Source organism: Neomonachus schauinslandi, chromosome 16 (genome assembly GCF_002201575.2).
Source record: "Neomonachus schauinslandi chromosome 16, ASM220157v2, whole genome shotgun sequence".
Taxonomy (NCBI): domain Eukaryota; kingdom Metazoa; phylum Chordata; class Mammalia; order Carnivora; family Phocidae; genus Neomonachus; species Neomonachus schauinslandi.
The window spans coordinates 46,412,811-46,434,007 of NC_058418.1; the positions used below are offsets into that span (position 1 = coordinate 46,412,811).

The 21,197-nt window shown below is 58.1% G+C and overlaps 1 protein-coding gene across 1 annotated transcript; it reads left to right on the forward strand.

The window, feature by feature from the left end:
* Positions 1–1,466: 1,466 nt before the first annotated feature.
* Positions 1,467–18,233, forward strand: MTSS2 (MTSS I-BAR domain containing 2). The gene is made up of 15 exons (XM_044922062.1): positions 1,467–1,640; positions 4,255–4,316; positions 4,405–4,478; positions 5,299–5,383; positions 5,474–5,565; positions 5,649–5,723; positions 6,052–6,060; positions 6,977–7,134; positions 7,566–7,673; positions 8,522–8,619; positions 10,088–10,304; positions 16,196–16,270; positions 16,606–16,782; positions 16,921–17,086; positions 17,163–18,233. Exons 1-15 carry the CDS (start codon positions 1,467–1,469, stop codon positions 17,915–17,917), a joined length of 2,325 nt encoding a protein of 774 aa, XP_044777997.1. The 3' UTR covers positions 17,918–18,233.
* Positions 18,234–21,197: the final 2,964 nt, after the last annotated feature.

The window sequence follows — 21,197 nt, forward strand, 5'->3', positions numbered from 1 at the left end:
CCCCCCCCCCCCCCCCCCGCCCCCAACGGCCCTGGAGCCCAGACAATGCTGTCACCGCCAAAGCAGGGAAAAATAATAAAGCGGAGAAGCATTAACTCCTTCCCCGCCGGCCTTGGCCTCTGTGCTCGACCCTGCGAGGCCTCGACCCTGCGACTGCTGCACCCCCCCACCCCCACCCCTGCCCAGGTCCCCTGAAACAGGCCCTAGGAAGCTGCAGGACTCCAAGGCCTTTAGGCTGACTGTCCCTCTGTCCTCACCTTGGAGGGAGGAAGGGAGAGGGTTGGGGTTTCTGGAGCAGACCCAAGGGGGAATGTACTAGCACCCCAGGCCTTCAGCACCAACCCCCAGCCCCTCCCCCCCCTTGATTGGCCAAGGCGGTGGGGAGCAAGCCACCAGCTCTTGGCCCACCACTGACTCACTAGTTGGGGAAACTGAGGCCTGGGAATGGTCAAGGTCATTAAGGAGACTGTCCAACTCTCTCCCTGACCTCATCCCTCTCTGTTCATCTGGGGAGCAAGGGAGAGCCTCTCCCCAGAGAGGCCGGCGCAGGCTGACTAGGCAGGGAGGAGTTCCAGCTCCAGTGACAGGACGGGGCCGGGCACCGCGCTCCTACCTTTCTCCTCTGAGGCAGGACTGCAGGGCAGGGGAAAGAACTGGGCTCTCCACATGAACTCCAGAGAGCCCCCACCCTAGCGCACACCCCCAAGTATACAACACACAATTCCACCGTGACCTCACAGGCCCAGGAGGAAATACCACACACCAGGGCTGCTGGCCCCACAGTGCCCAGGCAGGCCCTTCCGGAGGCTCCGGTGCTGCCAGGGGAACAGCCCTAGGGGCAGCGGCCGGATCCCTGCCCCTGCAAAAGGCCTGAGGCAGTCCCCACCTAGGACTACAGGGTGAGCAGCATATAGATGCCCCCCCCCCACCATAGGGTGCTCCCCTGAGACCTCCATCCCTTGCAACTCTCCCTCTGGGCCCCTCTGGCAGCCCTCAGAAGTCCTGGCCTCTCTCTGCCCTCAGCAGGCCCTCCTGTCCTGGCACTGGGATCCCTTCCTGGGACCAGGCAGCCCAGACCACCCGCCCCCAGCTACTCGCAGTGCTGGCAGAGAATGGGACCTTCCGCCACCCTCCTCCCGCTGGCAGCCTCTCTGCTCAGAGAGGGACAGGACTGTCCCTCCCTCCTCAGGCAATTTGCAAGGAACTCTGAGATCAGACAGAAGGAAAAGGGAGATATTCAGGCCAGATTTTCTGACATGTGGAGGTTTCACCTGGGGCGATGCTAAGTACCTAGGACATATGCATGTGTTCAGGCCAAGGACAGAGCAGGGGACTGGGCCACCTGGAGGTTGATCACCTGGATTTGGGGAGCAGTTTCTGGCTGTTTCCCTCAGTGATCTGAGCCACAGAAGCAGCGGGGCTTCCATAGAGGAAGGGGGCTGAACTGAGGAGACTGAGCCTGCCCCATGAAGCCTGTCCACAGCACGTCCACAAGCCCCACAACACCCCCCAGGACCGAGCTGCACCTGGAGGCTGGAGGCCCCGAGCTGCACCTGGAGGCTGGAGGCCCCGAGCTGCACCTGGAGGCTGGAGGCCCCGAGCTGCACCTGGAGGCTGGAGGGTCGGGAGGAGGGCGCTGGGTCAGGGTTGGGGCCGGGCACTCAGGAGCTTTCCCTGCCTCTGTGCCTCACTTAGCTCAGATGCCCACTGGGTGGGTGCCAGGCCGCCCACTGAAGCTCAGAGGGGCAGAGGCTTGCCCAAGATGGCAGGACAGGGTGAAGCACCTTCAATGGAGTGAAGGGGGCCTCTCCTCAGCACTGGCCCATCCAGGAAATGGGCCCATAAATTTTGCCTGTCCTCCCAAGAGTGGGGAGTGTGGCCCAGACTTGGGCCCTGCTGGGTGGGAGGGGCTTCCAGCAGAGAGGCAGGGATCCCGAGTCCCTTTTTTTTAGCCAGCGTTAACTGAGCACTTACTGTGTACTGGGCACGGTGCTAAGTGCTTCCCCTGCAGGGCCTCCTCAAGTCTCCCCACGGACCCAGTGACGTAAGTGCAGTTCCCAGCCCGATTTGACAGATGAGGAAGCTGAGGCCCAGAGTGGAGCCCTGGCCCAGGGTCACCCAGAAAGCCCCCTCTCTGGGATCACAGCCAGGACTACAACCCCCGCCAGATCAGAGACCGTCTCCAAGGGCCAGGAGTCCCGAGCACCTCTAGTGACAAGCCCTGGGGACAGAGTGGGTGTTTCTCCCATCCCTGCAGTTCCTACCCCCTCCTCCCCTTGCTGCCCGATGACCCCCTCTCTCTACCCTGGAGGCAGGTGTAGTGACCAGTCGTGGGATCAGATCTTGCCCCTGCCGTGTGGAGGCCTTGAGCAAGTCAGTTAATCTCTCTGAGCCTCAGTTTCCTGACCTGTAGAATGGGGGTGATAGTCGTATTTATTTCACGGGGCTGTGCTAAGGACCTGACGACGCGCTCACACAGCGCAACAAGCGCTTGGCCAGCAGCGGTCACTGCCACCCAGAGTCCTAGAGCCTGACAGCCAGGGCATAGCCAGGGTGAGGGCATGGGCCCAGGTGAACCCTGAAGACCCTCCCCTGGGACACTGGCCGCTCCGCCGCCCCCCCCCACCACCTCTTCATCTCCGGGTTCTATGAATTACCTACCGGTGAGGGTGGAGCCCCGGCCCTTAGAGACCAAGGTGCTCAGGTCCCCCTGTTGAGGAGGAACTGGGCCAGGCCTCCCCCCATGCTGTGTCTTGTCCCCTCCCCACTGGGAAAGCTGAGGGGGTGAAGGTCTGGAATGGAGTGAGCCTGGCTGGCTGGAGGCCGGGGAGATGGGCCTCAGCCTAAGGCCTTTCGTGGGGTAGGAACTGATCTGTCCCCAGCTTCTCCTAATTCCTTGTGTTCTGAGACTGCCCAGAGGCTGCAGAGGGGCTGAGAAGGTGTCCTGGGGGTCAGGACACCTGCCCCTGGTCCCCTGCCTCCTCAGCAGTGGCTCTTCTCCCTGGAGGTCTTAGCAAGGCTTCAGGGCTGGGATGTGGAGGTGATGTGAGCATGCCATCTTTCAGAAGACTCTTGGGGGTGCCAGGGTGAGGGTCAGCTCCTTGGGATTGCCAGGGACAACGTACCAGGCTCCTTTACCCTGAACTGTGCGCACATGGAGACAGCCCACCCACAGCCTCCCCCATCCCGCTCCAGCCTGTGTGGACTTCTCAAATATTTGCTTTCCCTGGGCACTGGCTGGGCTGGGAGGAGAGGGAGTTTCTAAGGCTGTCAGAAGCTGTTCTGTCTCTTTTCCACCCCTGCAGGCTGTCCTCAGCCAGAGAGGCCATCTCGAACCTGCCCCTGGGTTCCAGTCTGGCAGAGCTTCCTTCTGAAGCCATGAGGGCTGGGGTCTCTGCCTTCCCTGTTTGCCGAGCACCCCAGCCTACATGGAAGGGAGGCTTAGAAGCCCTTTCGGGCTGGGGCTTTGCTGGCCTTGGGCTCCCCTTCAAGCATCCAGGCCTCCACGGGGCTCTCAGGCCAGGGCTGAGGTTTCTCCAGGACCCATCCGCCATGGGAGGGCGCATTAGCCAGAAAAGCCCCTTGATCAGACTGGACAGCTTGGTCGCCAGGAGCTAAGCCTCCCCACCGGGAAACCCCCTCCCAACTCAGAGCTTTGGGCCAGGCTGGGATAAAGGCCACACTGTGTCCCCAGGAGGGGAGGGGAACTGGGGGTGGAGAAAGGTGGCTCTGTTGGCTGCACAAGGCCCCATTCAGCCTGAGGCCTGGCTGTCCCGGACAGGCTGGCTGGGCCCTGCAGCAGTCACAGCCTCCCCAGGCCTGGGAGCCACTGCTGCTGGCCTGGGATGGATGGGTGTCCGGGCCGGTCACAGCTTCCGGGGCCCAGGGTGGGGTCCCCCAGAGGCCTCAGTTTGAGACCTGGCCTGCCTGAGCCCTGCCATTTAATGTTTCCATCCCCTCTGAGGGAGGATGTGGGCCAAAACGGTGGCCACCGTAGACAGTTGTCTAGACTTCCTGTCAGGGAGGGAGGGATGAGCAAAGGCACCTGTTCCCAGGGCCAGGCCTTGTTTAATTCCCCGTGGCTCTGTCCTTGGTCCTCGGTCGTCCCAGAAGGCCCAGGAGCCTCCCTCTCCATAGGGGCAGGGCCAGTCCCTGAGAAACTGCCCAGAATCTGGACGGAGGCATGTGGGGAGCCCAGCCCCGGTGGAGCCTTCCAGCCTCCAGAATCTCATTACCTCTCCGTCTCTTCGGCAGAGCTCCTACCCCATCTGGGAGGACTTCAACTCCAAGGCCACGAAGCTGCATTCCCAGCTGAGGTGAGGCTGCTGAGGGTGCCCCAGCTGGGGAGGGGACGGGCAGAGAGGACACCTCACCCACAGACCGTCCCACTGTCCATCTCCCCAGGACCACTGTGCTGGCTGCTGTGGCCTTCTTGGATGCCTTCCAGAAAGTGGCAGACATGGCCACCAACACCCGAGGTGGGGAGGGGGCGTGGCTGGAGGTTGGGTATGCCCCAGGTGGGGCTTGGAGGCTGGAAAGGCTGAGCTGAGTGTGAGCCAGGGAGAGGACACTGGGCGCAGAGTTGGGACACTGAATTCTGTTCCCTAATGGAATCGGCTGGTCGTCGAGTGAGCCTCTTATCACTAGTGGCATGCAAGCAGGAGCGGGTGAACGGTGACAGGGATGTTACGGCGGGCTTTCCGTTCTTGCTGTGGGCAGCCAGCTCCATCCCTCAGCCACAGCTGTTCAGCCTTCCGTGCAGTGCGTCCGACCGACCCCGGCTGCCTCTTACCCCCTCTCCTCGGCCAGTCTGAGAGCACGCAGGGGCAGGCACGCCCCTGTTGGCCTTGGCGTCTCTGCCTTCTAGTTCAAGTAGCAAGGACTGGGACCCCTGAGAACAAGGTAGTAGGCGCTTGCTCGCACTCACGCCTGCCTCGGGGCACCTGGAGGGGCTTCCCGCCAGGGCTGGAGGGGATTTGGGCCGGCCCTTTGGACGGTCTCTCGCGCTGGCCTGACCACCAGAACACCCACAGCTGCAGCGGGCGGGCACGGCCGGGATGCGCAGGGCCTTGGTCCAGCACAGAGGGGAGTCACCGCAAATACTGAGAACAGATCAAATCCACCACCACCCCGCCCCCGCCCCCGCCGCCCGCCCAGCACGGATCCCGGGATCGCGCAATGCTGGGGGCGGGGCGCGGGCTGCGAGCGGCGGCCTTCGCGGCCCGGCGCGCCCCCTCGTGGCCGAGGCTGGGACTGCCCGTCGGGGCCCCTTCCCACGCTGCGCGCTTGCCTCGCCAGGGGCCACACGGGACATTGGCTCGGCGCTCACGCGCATGTGCATGCGCCACCGCAGCATCGAGACCAAGCTGCGGCAGTTCACCAAGTGAGTGGGGGCCGCGGGCAGGCGGGCGGCGGGTGCGGGTGACTCAGGGAGACCCCGCTGGTGGCCCTGACCCTCCCGCCCCGCCCGCAGCGCCCTGCTGGAGAGCCTCATCAACCCGCTGCAGGAGCGCATCGAGGACTGGAAGAAGTCCGCCAACCAGCTGGACAAGGACCACGCAAAAGGTAGGCCCTGAGCTCGGGCCGGGGCTTCCTGTCATTGTGCAGAGCTCCCCCATCATATCACTCCTCTCTCACCCCGTGCACAGAGTACAAACGAGCCCGGCATGAGATCAAGAAAAAGTCTTCAGACACGCTGAAGCTGCAGAAGAAAGCACGCAAAGGTAGAGCCCACAGTGGCCCAGGGAAGCGTAGCCCCACGGGGCCCCACTCGTGTGCCCCACACTCCAGGGGGTGCCCCAGGGCGTCATCCGGGCTGGAGGGGCCTTATCCTGGATACAGGACCCTCCAACCTGCTGGGTGGGACAGAAGGAGCCTCCCTGCACCCCAGACCTGGCCCAGGCCCTCCCCTCTCAGGGAGGCAGCAGGAGGCCAACAGGCCCAGGCACCCACACCCCTGCCCCAGGAGTGGCTCTTTCCATCCGGCTGTCTTTCACACATTCTTTCTTTCTCTGTCTCTCCTCCTCTCCTCCTCCCACATCCTTCCTGTAGAGCTACTTGGTAAGTCAAATGTCCGTCCCTCCAGCTGCTCCTCCCGTCCTTGTCCCATTTGTCTGTCTCCCCCAGCTCAGGGCCATTGGAAGGAGCCTCTCCAGGCCAAGGAGGAGCAAGGAAGGCGGTCGGTCCAGCGAGGGAGGGGCCCGGGGCACAGTCCCCCTGGGGCCCTGGGGGCCCCTGGCCAGGGATGAGTCCCAGGCCGCTGCTGGGTCAGTCTGCCAGGCCGAGAGGGGTTGGAGCGGGCGGGGTGGGGGGCACAGGCCCTGGCTGTCCCGCTCCCACCAGGCCCGCCCGGTTACCTGTCGCCTTCTCACATCCTGTCTCACCATCTCTACATCATCCTCTTGCCTCTCTCTGTCTCTCTCGCTGCTTCTTTGTGTCGCTATTGCTGTCCTTGTGCATCACTCCCTGAGCTGAGTGGGAGCCCACACTGAGACCACCCCCTTCCCTTCCCCCGGGGCCCAGCCCCTAGCTCTCCTGACCCCCACACCCCTCCCCTGAGCCCCCAGGCTCTACTTTGTCGGGCTCCCACCCTCTCCCTGTGCCCTGCGAGGTGAGTGGGTGCTGGCCCACGGGCAGTGAGGGTACCCCGGGGGGTGGAAGTCTCAGCCATGGCGGCCTCTGCTGGACTCACCTGAGCACACCTGCTCCCAGGGTGGCTCCCGGTGGGCTCTGCCCGCTCCAGGTCCGGGGTGGCTTTGCAGCTTGGTGTCTTTCCTGTGTGTGTGTGTCTGTCCTCTCTGCCTGCTCTGGGACCAGCCCTGGCACAAGCCCCAGAGTCCTGGCTGCCCTCCCCGGTCCCCGGGCCCCCATGGCAGTGCCCAGCCCCACGGCAGGGACAGCACCACAGGGCCTGAGCCATGCACACGGCGAGCCGGGCCGTCGTCCCCAGCGCGGCCTCTCCTCCCAACCCCTCCAGGGAAAGGAGACCTGCAGCCTCAGCTGGACAGCGCCCTGCAGGACGTCAATGACATGTACCTGCTGCTGGAGGAGACAGAGAAGCAGGCAGTGCGCCGGGCCCTGATCGAGGAGCGCGGGCGCTTCTGCACCTTCATCACGTTCCTGCAGCCCGTGGTGGTGGGTCCCTCGGAGTCAGAGGGGTGTTCTCAGCATCCCCCGCCATTGGGCTAGTTGGAGGGTCTCCATGAATTTGAGGAAATCCCAAGAATCAGGATTTGGGAGCCACCAGTGGGAGTTTTTCGGGGTGACTCAGAGGCCCCAGCAGGTTGGACAGGGCCCAGGGTCGACCCCTCAACCCCCGAGAAAGGCCACTTCTCAGTGATACCTGGCTGGGTGCCTTCAGAGCTGCGTGCTCACAGCCCAAAGACAGGTCTCATAGCTCATGGTGCACAAATTTGGTCTGGACAGGTGGTCACACTGGCCTCAGGGTGTCCAGTTCCAGCCTCGATCAGACCCGAGCAGTGTTGGGGGAGAAGCAGGGGAGGCCTGTTCCTCCAGGGTGGGGGGGCAGGGGCAGGACCGGTGGGTCTGACCCGCTGCTTCCCCAGAACGGCGAGCTGACCATGCTGGGAGAGATCACCCACCTGCAGGGCATCATCGACGACCTGGTGGTGCTGACGGCAGAACCCCACAAGCTGCCCCCCGCCAGTGAGCAGGTGCGGCCGTCCTGGGGCTAGGGGACAGGGGAGGGGATAGCCTGCCATTGGTTGGGGGACAGTAGAGGAAAAAACAGGACAGAGGACCAGACGTGTCCCAACACGTGCCGTGGGACATCCAGGAGCACCTGCCCGGGGGAGGGGTGGTGTGCACAGGACCCCCTGGAGGCCTCAGTCTGAGAGCAGATTGGGGAGGAGGTCCCATGGGGTTGGGCCCCGTGTCTGCCCTCAGGCTCCCCCTGAACAAGCCAGACCTGGTGACGCCTGCCTGTCATCATGCCCAGAACCTGTCCCCTCCCCTAGACCCAGGCACACAGGCACCTGCCCACACTTGCCACCCGCTCGGCGCACCACTGTGTTCCCACTGCACGAGGGTCAGTCCTACGTGACAGGCCCATGGCGTTGCTCTGGCCTGGGGCCCGCTGTGTGCCTGGCACTCTGCCCAGCACTTTCCACGGCCACCCTGTTGAATCCCCCCGCCCCATGGCCCTTGCAAGACAGGAGTCATAGGCTGCTCTTCATGGGAGAAACCAGGTGAGGTTCCAGGAACTTGCCCAAAGGGCACAGCAGAGCCAGGATTTGAACCCCATGGTGTCCCTCATGGTCACTCTCGCCTCCTCTGCCAGTGACAGTCCCCAGGGACCCCAGGTTCTCCCATGCCCCCCTCCCCTGGCAGCCCTGCTTTCAGACTCCCCTGGAGGGTCTCCTGCCGGGGCTTGGCTCTCAATAGGGAAGAGAGTGGGGGGGCCTCTGTCCCTACTAGCCCTCTCTGGGGACCCCCAGACAACACTAAGGCTCTCTGCAGAGGAAGACTGCCTCCGGTGATTCCCATCTCTGTCCCTGTCCAGGTGATCAAAGACCTGAAGGGCTCGGACTACAGCTGGTCCTACCAGACCCCCCCATCTTCGCCCAGCGGCTCCGGCTCACGGAAGTCCAGCATGTGCAGGTCAGTGCGGGGTTGACGGGGGGGGGGCAGAGAGGGGCAGGGGCCCCCAGGGAGGGGATGGGTGAGCTCCCAGCAAAGCTGCATTGAGATCTGCTTCTGGGCCCCAGAAGTCACCCAAGTGCGTCAGAGAGGAATTGGCATGCAAGCATAGAGGACGAATGTAGCCCCATCTCAAGGCCGCTGCCTGCGGGGTGGGGGTGCGGCGCAGGGCAGTTTCGTTGACGGAGCAATCACTGTGTGCCAGGGGCCGTGCTACATGCTTTATGCATTTTCTTCACTGAATCCTAACACCACCATATCAGGTATGGTGTCGTCTCCATTTCACAGAAGGGGAAACTGAGGCACAGGGTCCCGGCATTTCACAACTGGGCTCTGCCCAGCCCAGCAGAGTCGACGTGGGTGGAGGGATAGTAAGAATCTAAGATCAAAGGTGGGCACAGACGCTTCTGGGAAGGTGTGCTGAGGCCCCAAGGTAAGGGACGCTCCAGCCTGGCTGGTTCCTGAGTGCTGGTTCCCGGCCAATGCCTCAGCCTGAACCCGGGCCCATGCTGGCCCCTGAAGTCTCCTTCATTCACGGTGCAGGCTCAGGATCAGGGACGCGTCCAGGGCTGGCACTAAGACAGCGTTTGGAGGAGACATTTAAGATTCAAGGTTCCTCAGCGGGGTGGGCAGGGAGCACAGATGAGTTACTGGTGGGGGAGGCCCCTCTGGGTTCCAGGCTCCCCTTCCCCAGAGCCACCTCTGGCTGGGCACCTGGGCACAGGAGGTAAGCCGCGCAGGGCCATCAGCAGCTCCTGTCGAGGGAGGAGGGCCTGGGTCTGTTAGACCCCAGGTAGGGGTCCGTCACAGCAGGGAGGGTTGATGGCAGAGGACACCCATGACCCAGGGTGGGGGCTGAGTAGCTTCAGGATCACATTCAGAAAGAAAGCAGGCTTCATTGCCCAAGAGTGAAATGGTTACACAGAGAATGTGAGCTACGGAGGGCTGGACACACTCAAGGGGATAGAGGCGATGAGGACAATGGTGGGTCCAGGACGCACACAGACCATCACCACACCCTAGATATCCAGTTAGGATTTGATGGCAAAGATCTGACTTTGAGGAGGCAGTCCAGAGTTGGGTTCTAGCCCGAATGGGACAAGGTTTGATGCTTAGTGACTCAGTTTCCCCATCACCAACCTAAGGTCTACTGTTCTTAATGGCAAAGTAGGAAGCAAAGTGACTGCTTGGCCCTGGGCATGCCCTGGAACACGGCTCTTGGGTGCTGTCCCCTGCCTGGGCCCGCCTCCTTCCGACCCCCCCCATCCCAGAACCCACCTTTTCTGTGGCACCCGAGTCTCAGGACTTGTAGTCTGACTTTGTCTTTTCCTTCCTTTGCCCCTCACCTCTCCCCTCCACCCTTGTCTGTCACCCCTCCATGCGCACCCTGTGTCTCCCTGTCCGGCTGCTGCCCCCCCCACCCCCCCAGCGCCCCCAGCAGCAGTAGCAGCGCCAAGGGCGGCGGAGCCCCGTGGCCCGGGGGTGCCCACACATACTCACCCGGTTCCACCTGTCGCTACCGCAGCCTGGCACAGCCAGCCGCCGCCCGCCTCTCCAGTGTCTCCTCCCACGACTCTGGCTTCGTCTCCCAGGACGCCACCTACTCCAAGCCCCCCTCACCTATGCCTTCCGACATCACCAGCCAGGTGAGGAGGCGTCTGCAGGGCCTGCAGCTGTGGCGCCTGGCCTGGAGGCCCCCAGGACCGCCTCACCGGGGACCAACCTGGCTAAAGACCAGGGTTAGAGCAGCAGGCATCCGCCACAGTGGTGTCAGTGGGGGGCTCTTGTGCCCCACTTGCTCACCATTTCCTGACTCCTTACCGCCTGCCTTCTTCCAGTTACGGGAGCCCCGAGGGGGCTGCTGTGCAGCTCTGATCCCTTGGGACCCTCCCCCTGCATAGGCTTACCATGATGGGGTGGTGACCCTAGAAGGCATCCCCAGGAGCCCCAGGACATCCTCCTGCTTCTACACAGTTGGGCCAGCTCACTCGGAACCCAGAGACTGGCCCACGAATCTCCTCAGATGCAGGCTCAGATCCTGCAGCCTTAGTGAGATGGGCAAACAGAGGGACCACAGTAGAAGACAAAAGGAGGTCAGGCCACCTGCCCAGGGGGCTATCCTCAGGGTGTCAGGAGTGACTGCATTTGGATCCAGTCTGCTCTTCCTCCCCATCTAGGCTAATGCCTCCATTTGGGCTCAGTATTTTATGTTCTGGATTTTTGCTCAAGGATGTCCCCATTACACTTGCAGTCTCTCTCCCCGTGCCGGCTCATTCCTGTCAGGACACAAACAAGCTCCAGCATCGTGCATTTTAAAAGCCCTCCCTCCCCCCACCATGTTATCCTCCAACCACCTAGTATCCTTCACAACAGAACTTCTCAAAAGAGTTGTCTGCACTGACCATCTCTACCTCATTTCCATTCATTTCTGTCTGCTTCACCTATTGTAAAACTGAAAAATTTTAGATTTGTTATTTTCTCCCATATAGTTTCATGCATGTTTGTTGTATATATTTTGAGACTCTTCTGTTAAGTGCATACAAGTTTAAAATGTCAACTCTTCAGGGTGAATTGAATCTTCTAACATGATGTAGTTGATCCTCTGCTCCTTATAATGCTTTCTTAAAGTCTCTTTTGTTTGATATTATTACAGCTATCTCAGCTGTATTCTGTTCAAGATTTATATTATCCTTTCCCATCTCTTGGCTTTTAAACTCACTATATCTTTGTGTTTTAGATGAGTCTCTTATAAATAGCAGATGCCTAGATTTTCTTTTATATAATAGTTTGACAGTCTTTATCTTTTTTTTTTTTTTTTAAAGATTTTATTTATTTATTTGAGAGAGAGAGAACACCTGAGAGGGGATAGGGTCAGAGGACGAAGCAGACTCCCTGCCGAGCAGGAAGCCCGATGCGGGACTCGATCCCGGGACTCCAGGATCATGACCTGAGCCGAAGGCAGTCGCTTAACCAACTGAGCCACCCAGGCGCCCGACAGTCTTTATCTTTTAATCAGTATTTTTTTTAAAGATTTTATTTATTTGACAGAGAGACAGTGAGAGAGGGAACACAAGCAGGGGGAGTAAGAGAGGGAGAAGCAGACTCCGTGCTGATGACCTAAACCAAAGGTAGACACTTAATGACTGAGCCACCCAGGTGCCCCTTATTCAGTATTTTTAGTCTACTTATATTTATTGTGATTACTGACGTATTTGGACTCCTGGTGGTTTTTTTTTTTTCTGTTTATTCCTTCTGCTTTTTCTGTGCTGCTTTTGTCTCTTCCCTTGCCATTTGTTTGTTTTTCTTTTTCCCATTTGTTCCTCCCCCCCACTAGATTCTAAGTTATACTCTATTTCTTTTCTTTTACAGGGTACCATGAAATTTTACCGTACATCCTTACCATTCACCTCCTGAATAATTCAAGGATCTTAATAAATATTTTAACTTAGTCACCCACTTCCTCCCAACTTATAAGCTATTATATGTTATTCTCTATTTTTTAATAACACAAATGATATTTTCCTACTTACTTCCGTTATCCTTTTGTACATAATATTTTCCTACTTACTTCCGTTATCCTTTTGCACATAAAGTATTTGTCTAGATTTCTCCATATGCTTACACATTTCTTTGCTGATCATTTTTTCTCATACCTCAAGTCTTCCTTTCTGAAGTATAGCATATCCTTTAGAAGTTCTTTTAGAACTAGGTCTGTAGTAGTAAATTCTTGTTTTTTGTTTATCTGTAAACATGCTTCATTTGGTCGTCTGTCTTGAAAGTTTTGCCGGGGACACAATTCTGAGGTGACAGTTGTTCTCTTCGCACACTTTGAAGGTATTTTTCCACTGTGTTTTGGCTTCCATCGTCGGTTAAGAGGTCCTCCGTCAGATCATGAGCTTACTTTGCTCCCTGGTCACTTTTAAGATCTTTGCTCTTCAGTTTGTGTCTAGTTGCAGATTTGTTTTTATTTAGCCTCACTTGATATGTTTGTATTCCTGTATCTTTGTATTCATGTCTTTCATATGTTTTGGAAATTTTCAGCCATTATTTCTGTACTCCTACTTTCGTTCTTGCTATCGCTCCTTCTGAGATTGCGATTCATTGTCTTGCCAGACTTTCTCATTTATCCGTCTGTGTATCCTTCTCTTAATTCTCAGATTTTCTTTCTCCTCACTTCTCTGTATGATGTTCTGGATCATTTACTCAGGTCTGTCTTCCAGTTTCCTTTTTCTCTACATTACAGCAATTTAACCTTTCCTTTGAGTCTAACTTGGTATTTTGAAATAATTTCAGACTTGTAGAAAAGTTGCAAAAAGAGTACAGAGTTCTCACCTATTCCTCCCCTAATGTTAACCCCTTACGTAGCTACGATACTATTAACTAACCTATGGTCTTTTCTCAAATGCTGCCAGTTTTCTCTGGTCTAGGAGTGCAGGACCCTGTTCTGTCTCTTGCGGCTTCTCTAATATGTAGTCGTCCTTCAGTCCTTCTTCTTTCATGACTTTGATACTTTTGATACCGGTCAGGTATTTTGTAAAACATTTCTCAGTTTGGATGTGTCTGGGGTCTTCCCATAGTTAGACCGAGGTCACACATTTCTGGCAAGAATACCGTACCAGTGGTGGATTGCTGTTTCTCATCCTCACCAACCCTTGGTATTTTACATCTTTTTCATTGTAGCCATTCCGGGGCAGGGACCACAGTAGAAGGCATCTGGTAGTGCCCTGTATTTTTAATTTGTACTTCCCCGATGAGGAATGAGGTTGAATACCATTTCATGCTTCTGAAGGCCACTTGGCTGTCCTCTTTTATGAAGGACCTGTTCACATTTTTGCCCATTTTTCTACTAGGTGTTTGTTTTTTTTTCTTATTGATTCCTAGAACTTCTTATATATTATGGATACAACTCCTTCATCTGAGATCTTCTCTGATTCTGTGGATTCCTTTTTTACTCTCTTAATGGAGTCTTTTAATGACCTAAAATTCTTAATTTTAACAGATATCCAGTTTGTCCAATTTATTCGTTTTTTTAAATTGTGCTTTTTGTGTCCTGAGATAAACCTTTTTCTACCTTTTTCATTTAGATCTGCAGCTCATCAGGAATTGATTGTGTGTGCACACGTGTGTGTGCATGTGTGTGTATGTGTGCGCACATATGATATGAGGTAGGGGTCATTTTTCCATACAGATATCTAATTGGCAGTATATTGAAAAGGCCATTTTCCCCCCCACTGCACTATAGTGTTGCCTTTGTCATAAATCAGGTATTATCTGTATACCTGTAGCTGTTTTCGGAGTCTGTATTCTGTCTGCTGGTTCATTTGTGTTCTCATACCAAGACCAGGCCACCTTAATTATTGTGACTTTATACAAAACTTTGATAATGTGGTAACAGAAGTCTTCCAGCTTTGTTATTCAATATCCTCTTGTCTATTTCTGGCCCTTTGCAGTTCCTTGTATTCCTTAACGTTAGCTTGTCAGTTTCCATCAAAAAAACAGTAACAGCAACTCCTGGGGTTTTGACTGGGGATTGCTCTTGTCTCCATTCATTTTGGCTTTTCCTTCTCTCAGTGATGTTTTATAGTTTGCATGTAAAGATCTTGCACATCTATCACTGGATTTTTTTTTCCTGGGTATTTAATGTTTATTGATGCAATTTTATTTATTTTAAAGATTTTATTTATTTGAGAAAGAGAGAGCGCGCGCGCAAAAAGAGCAAGCGGGGAGAGGAGCAGAGGTAGAGGGACAAGCAGACTCCATGCTGAGCATGGAGCCTGAGGTGGGGCTGGACCCATGACCCTGAGAGCATGACCTGAGCCAAAATCAAGAGTCAGATATTCAACCAACTGAGCCAACCAGGCGCCCCTATTGATGCTATTTTAAATTATATTGGCTTTTTAGGGGGTTTTTTATTTGTTGGCTGCTGATATTTAAAATTTTGATTTTTTTCTTTGGTATATTGATCTTACATGCAATAATTTTATTAAAATCACTTATCAGTTCTGATAACTGTAGACTCTTCTGAGTATTCTGCATATGCAACAGTCATGTCTTTTATGAGTAGGGACTGCTTTTTTCTACCTTTCCTATTTTGTGGCTTTCTGCTACTTTTTTTTTTGCCTTACTGCCCTCCTAGGACTCCCAGTACTGAGCAGAAATGGTGATCGTGGGCATCCTTATCTTTTTCCCACCCTCTGAGGGAAATATATTGATATTTATGTAGATACTCTTTATTATCAGATTAAGGAAGTTTTTTCTGTCCCTAGTTTAAGTGTTTGTTCATGAATAGACATTGAATTTTTCCACTGAGTGTTCCAAATGCTTTTTCCATTGGGTTTTTTTTGCTTTAACAATTATATTGGTAAAAATCTAAATTTGTTTCTTGTATCATCTGAATCCTCATTTGTGGTGCTTTGTTTCCTTTTTTATTTTGGTGATCTTGGTTTATCATAAACTGTAAAAAAAATCTGGGGGTCTAAATTAAGGAGAATATGGAGAGTTTGACAGGGCAGGCGTGGTACTAAAAACGGACCCTTTGCAGGTACCCTGGCTTAATTCGGGCCATCACAGGGCGAGCCCCCCACCTTGGCCCTTGCCCAGTCTCCCAACCACTATACTGCACTCAGCGTGTGCCTCAGGGAGCACCCATGGTCCTGTGTCTGCCCTGACTGCCTTTGTCTTCATTCTTGTGTCTTCTTGTGAGTTGGGGGCTTCCCAGGCCACCTACTCCCCACGACTGCCCAGAGCAGGTGTCTCCCCTGCACGCTTGGTCCACTCAAAAGTGGACCTCTGCCCCCACCATTCTGTGACCTAGTTCTCAAGGTCTCCAGGGATGCCTCCGTGTCCTCATCTGATGGACCCCTGGCAGCCCGGCTCCTCCACAGGGCAGGTCCTTCTGAGTTCTGTGACATCGTCTGCTATGGTTTTCTTCCCACTTCTCTGGCAGCTCCTTGTTCCTCTCCTTTGCTGGACCCTCTTCTTGCCAGCCGCGGAGCGTGGGCGTGCCTGGGGTCCTTGAACCTTCTAACTGCCCTCACTGCCGAGGTGACCTTACTCTGTCTCATGGCCATGGATCGGTGGCTCCACCCTTGTCTTCTCTCTCATCTCCAGACCTGTAAATGCGGTTGCCTGCATCACAGCTGTGTGTAGATACCTGACAGGCAGCTCAGCACTGCGCGTGCAGGATGGAACTCTGGACTCCTGCAGGCCAGCCCTTCTCAGATGACAAGGACACCGTCAACCCCGCTGCCCTCCCTCGTGTCTCTCTTTCCCTGGCCCACCACATCCGGGCCATCGGCAGCGAGTCCGGTTGTTAATTCTCACAACCTCTGGCTCTTGGGCCGGGCCGCGGGGTCGGTCGGTGCCCGCAGTGTGCACTCAGGGTGCTGAGATCTGCCGCAGTCGCTCGCAGGGGTGGCGGGGTGGGGTGCCGAGCCAGAACGCCCCGCTGCATGCTGGCGCTGTGACCTAGTCTGTTCTCTCCTCTCCTCCTGGCCTCCCCGTCCCGTCCGCCCGCCTGCTCGCCTCTGCATGGCAGAAGTCCTCCAGCTCTGCGTCCTCAGAGGCCTCGGAAACCTGCCAGTCCGTTAGCGAGTGCAGCTCCCCCACCTCGGTCAGTGCTCCCCACTTGCAGTGGGCCGCAGGGAGGGTGCAGGGTCAACCAGAGGGGGGTGCACACAGTGCCCACTCCCCACAGGAAAAGCCGCCTGGGCACGCCTGCAGCCACTCCCAACACACATCTTTCCCTCCTGGGATATGGCCATCCTACCCCTGGGCCTGGAGGGACTGAGGGGTCATGGCACCCTCCACGCTCTGCCCTTGGTCATGATCATGAGCCTGAGGCCCCCTTCTGGGCCTGAAAACCCTGAACCTCAACTATAGTAAGGGGATCCTTCACTGAGGACCGCAGGGCCAAGGGCCCCCTGACCCGTCTGCCACACCCTGCAGGACTGGGCCAAGGCGGGTCCCCACGAACAGCCCTCGGGCACCAGCCTACAGCGGAGGAAGGACCGAGCGGAGCACCCACGAGACACGGAGCCAGGCCTGGCCAGCGGGGGTACCCTGGGCCCCAGCGGAGAGGAGGTGCCGCGACCCCGCATGTCCCCTGCCACCATCGCAGCGAAGGTAGGCGCCGGCTCCCCTGGCAGCCCAGCCAGGACTCCATCTTCACTGCCAGGCCAGGTTCCCCTGGCGGGAGCCACCTATAATTCCGGGGCGGGGGGCGGGGAGCCAGGCTTCAGCCTGCAGTCTTCCCACCCCCAGCACGGTGAGGAGGTGTCCCCCGCGGCCAGTGACCTGGCCATGGTGCTGACCCGCGGCCTGAGCCTGGAGCACCAGAAGAGCAGCCGGGACTCGCTGCAGTACTCCAGCGGGTACAGCACGCAGACCACGACGCCCTCGTGCTCCGAGGACACCATCCCCTCCCAAGGTAGGCCCTGGGGCCGGGGCTGGGTCACCGGGCCTTCACGGCCCTGGCCCCGGCCCACTGCATCCCGTGCCCCCAGGCTCCGACTACGACTGCTACTCGGTGAACGGGGACGCGGACGGCGAGGGCCCGGCCGAGTTCGACAAGTCCTCCACCATCCCCCGCAACAGCAACATCGCCCAGAACTACCGCCGCCTGATCCAGACCAAGCGCCCGGCCTCCACCGCGGGGCTGCCCAGCGCCTCGGGCGCGCCCCCCGGCGTGGCCACCATCCGCCGCACACCGTCCACCAAGCCCGCCGTGCGCCGCGCGCTCTCCAGCGCCGGCCCCATCCCCATCCGGCCGCCCATCGTGCCGGTGAAGACGCCCACGGTGCCCGACTCCCCCGGCTACGCGGGGCCCACGCGGTCGGGCAGCGAGGAGTGCGTCTTCTACAGCGACGAGGCCGCCTCGCCCCTGGCACAGGACCTGGCCAAGGCCTCCCCGAAGAGGCTGAGCCTACCCAACACGGCCTGGGCCAGCCCGGCCCCCGAGGCGGCCGGCTACGCAGGGCTGGCGGCGGACGACGAAGACCAGCAGCAGCAGCTGGCCGCCAACCGGCACAGCCTGGTGGAGAAGCTCGGGGAGCTGGTGGCGGGCGCCCACGCCCTGGGCGAGGGCCAGTTCCCTTTCCCCACGGGCCTGGCCGCCGCTGCCGCCCCCACCGAGACGCCCAGCCCGCCCCCTGCCGCCTCGGGCGAGCCCCCGGCCGAAGACATGCTGGTGGCCATCCGCCGCGGGGTGCGGCTCCGGAGGACCGTCACCAACGACAGGTCGGCGCCCCGCATCTTGTGATGGCGCCCCCCTCCCCTGTGGCCCCCGCGAGAGGCAGGTGGCCTGGCAGGTGACCCGCAGCCACTCAGAGCCAAGGCACAGCGAGGAGACAGCAGACAGGCAAGCTTTCGGATTTTTTGTTTAAGTCACGTGGGATGGAAAGACACTCATCTTGGATTGCAGCATTTAAATGGGAAGTGACTTGTTTAACAAAGCTCACCAGCTCTGAGCCTGCAGGTCTTGAACTGGGTTTGGAGCCTGTTTTATATGTTTCTTGCCTGTTCTGCTCCTCCTCTTCCACAGGCCCTGCCCTCTTCCCCCCCCCACCCCCTGCCTTCTCCCCCCCCACACCCCCTCCCCCATCTCTGGGAGCCTACCTGGGCCCGCCCGCTGTAGCTCAGGCGATCTGGCCCAGCTTCTCCCTGGTCAGTGGTGCCTGGGGCTTCTCCTGAATGCTGTTCCCCTCCACCCCTGCCCGGTCTCCTCTCCTTCCTTCTCTCTCCTCTCCCCTCTCCCAGGTTCCTCTCGATTAGGGAGGCAGGCTGGCTGTGGAGGGGCCAGGTGCCCAGTCGGCTAAGGTGTCAGATTTGACTGAAAAGCTACACAGAATGGCACTGGAGGTGGGGAGGTTGAGGTTGGGAGGCCCAGGCTGCTGTGGAGGAAAGAGGCCCACAGGCCCAGGGCCCCAAGTTTGAGTCTTGGGGATCTGTTTGGAGGCGGCTGTGGAGCCCGAGGGGCTTCAGGTCCTAGCTTCCCCTCGCCGGGGAGGTGTGGCTGGGGCTGAGAGGCAGGGCAGCAGGGAAGGAATCCAGAGGCCCGAGCGGCATCTGGCCAGCCCTCCAGGAGCTGCTTTCAAATGTGTGGTCCTCACCTGGGCACGTGGAGAATTTAACTCTGGTGGCACTTTGGTCCAAAGGTGGTTTCGGGCACCTTTGGGGATCGGGGCTGGAGCTGTAGAGGGTGTGGGGGTTATTTTATGAATATAATAATAGAGCTGACTGGACAAGGACTGTGTGTGGGGACAGGGTGGACAGTACAGGGTGTCCGAGAGTGCCTGAGGGACAGGGGTCCTCACAGTGGCCTGGTGGGCCCATGGCAGGAGGAGGAGGGCCACATTGGCTTCCCCAAAGCCAAAATAAGGTTGGAGAGGGCCGGGGTGGGGGGGCAGGCAGCAGGTCTCCTTGGATGGGGCTGGGGTGCGGTCCAGGGAGCTTGGCTTTGACTCTCTGTTGCCAGAGGAGATGCCATTCTGGTGCAGTCCCCTCAGAGTCCAGTCCTGTGCTGGCAGTGGGTGCGGGGTGGGGGTGCCCGCCAACTCGAAGCAGGTAGAAGCAGGTGCGTCTAGGGCGAGTGGAGGGCTTCCTGTTGTCCTGCAGGCCAGCAGAGAGGGTGGCCGGGCTCAGAGGGCAGAGGGACCACAGGGTGGGCCGGGGGGGTGGGGCTCCCGAGGTCAGGAGAGCAGGCTTTTCCTGGTCTGGATGGGATGGGGGTGGGTCTGAGTCTCAGCGCCAGGCTGGAGCTCCTGGTAGTTCTGCAGGGAACCGGGATCCAAGCAGGGTGGTCAGGCAGGTCTGGGGAACCAAGGCAGGCCCTGGGTGGATGGAGCCCCCCCAGGCTCCCAAGGGCAGACGGAGAATGGTATCTGTAAGTTGCTAGGTCTGAGAACAGCCTTGCTGAACGCTCCAGCCAACCCGAGAGCCCAGGTTAGGGTGCCTGGAGAGAGGGCCCAGGCGAGGGAGGGCCTGAAGAGGCCGGGAGGGCAGGTGGCCCATTGGGGAAGGCCCGGGATGGGGTTTACACTGCCCCTTCCCCGCAGGGCTGTGCTGGCGTTTACCTGGTGGGTGGAGGGAGTAAGATGCAGGATGTGTGATGTTAGCAGGGTAAGGGGTGGAGGGGTGGCTTGGGAGGCTCAAGGAGGGGGTGGGCATGGCAGAGCCACCCCGCCTCCAGGCTCAGGCCTCCTCCCAGCCACCCCAGGGCTGTACATAACTCCCCCATTCCCTTGACCACCTATCTATCTCCCATTTAGTGACCACCTCTTAGGCCCACCCCCTTGGGATCCGAGCCAACCATCCCGCATCACAAACTTTGGTTTGGGGGACTTCTTCGTGTTTTTTTTTTTTTTTTCATTTGTACAGAGAAATATTCTTTTCAAAAGCGTCTTTTGACTGAAGTAACTTTTCTGGTGCTGTTGTTAACTTGTTCCTTTTTTTAATTTATTTCCCCACCCGGGTCTGCCCTCCTGGTTCCTACTCACCCTTTCTTCCCTCCCCCCCCCCCCCCCCCCCCCCCCCATCTGACCCATTTTGTTTTTCTTTTCTTTCTGTCCGTTTTTGGATAAATTCTCCTCTCCTCCCTGCCCCTTCCACCTCCCCCCCCTTGATTGAAATAGTCACTGCTACGAGTAACAAATGCACTGTGAAGACTCCAGTATTAATAAAGTTGTACTGTAATTAACAGCCCTGCCTCCGCCTGGCTCCCTGCACCGCTGCTCCCGGCCCTGTCCTGCCCCAGATCCGGCCTGGGGAGCACGGGGTCCGTGTTGCAGGGGCAGGAGGGGCCGGGTCTTGTGCCAGGACCCATGCTTTTGAACACCTCCACTCTGTCCTGGGCCCGTGGAGCCAGGGAGGGCGACCAGGGGACACGGAGGAAGACCTCCCTGACCCCCTGTGCCCCTCGGTCTGGCTCGCTGAGGCCCCAGCCACTAGGGCAGGCCTGGAAGAAACTCAGGCCCTCAAATACCGTTTCCAGGCCGCCAGGTAAGGCTTCATCCATTCCAAATCCCAATCTTGAGACCCAAGCCCCAGGGCCCGACCAGCCCACCCCTGCTCCTGCATCCTACCCTTGACCAGCTGGAACTAGAACTTGGAGGCTCGCTGCCCTCTGGGGTTCACCTTTGCAGATGCAAACCAAACCAAACCAAGCAAGTGTTTAATAGAAAATATAAGAGGAACTGGAAGAGCATCCACTGTGGCAAGACGTGGTGTGTGGCTTCCTGCCCTCTCCCCATGCTCACCCCCCACCCGGCACAGTTTTCACCTCTGCAGGCCACGGGAGAGGCTCAGCACCGCCTCCAGGCAAGGGAGGCAGCCCAGGTGGTGCAGGAAGGGGAAGAGAACTCGGTCCACGTTCAGGTGCCCCCAGGCCCCCGCTGCTCCAGGTGAGACCAGGTGAGGTACAGAATGCGGGAAGCCAAACCCTTCTCAGGCACAGAATCCCCTCAAAGGAAAAACACTCTCCTGGGGGGGGGGGGGGCGGGGGGGGGGGTCTCTTCCCCTTCCTGCACCCGGCCGAGACAGCC

Coding starts and splice junctions, on each gene's coding strand:
- MTSS2 (XM_044922062.1), top strand. CDS start 1,467: ATGAAGCCTGTCCACAGCACGTCCACAAGCCCCACAACACCCCCCAGG. Junction 1,641..4,254: donor GGTCGGGAGGAGGGCGCTGG/GTCAGGGTTGGG, acceptor TCTCTTCGGCAG/AGCTCCTACCCCATCTGGGA. Junction 7,674..8,521: donor TGCCCCCCGCCAGTGAGCAG/GTGCGGCCGTCC, acceptor GTCCCTGTCCAG/GTGATCAAAGACCTGAAGGG.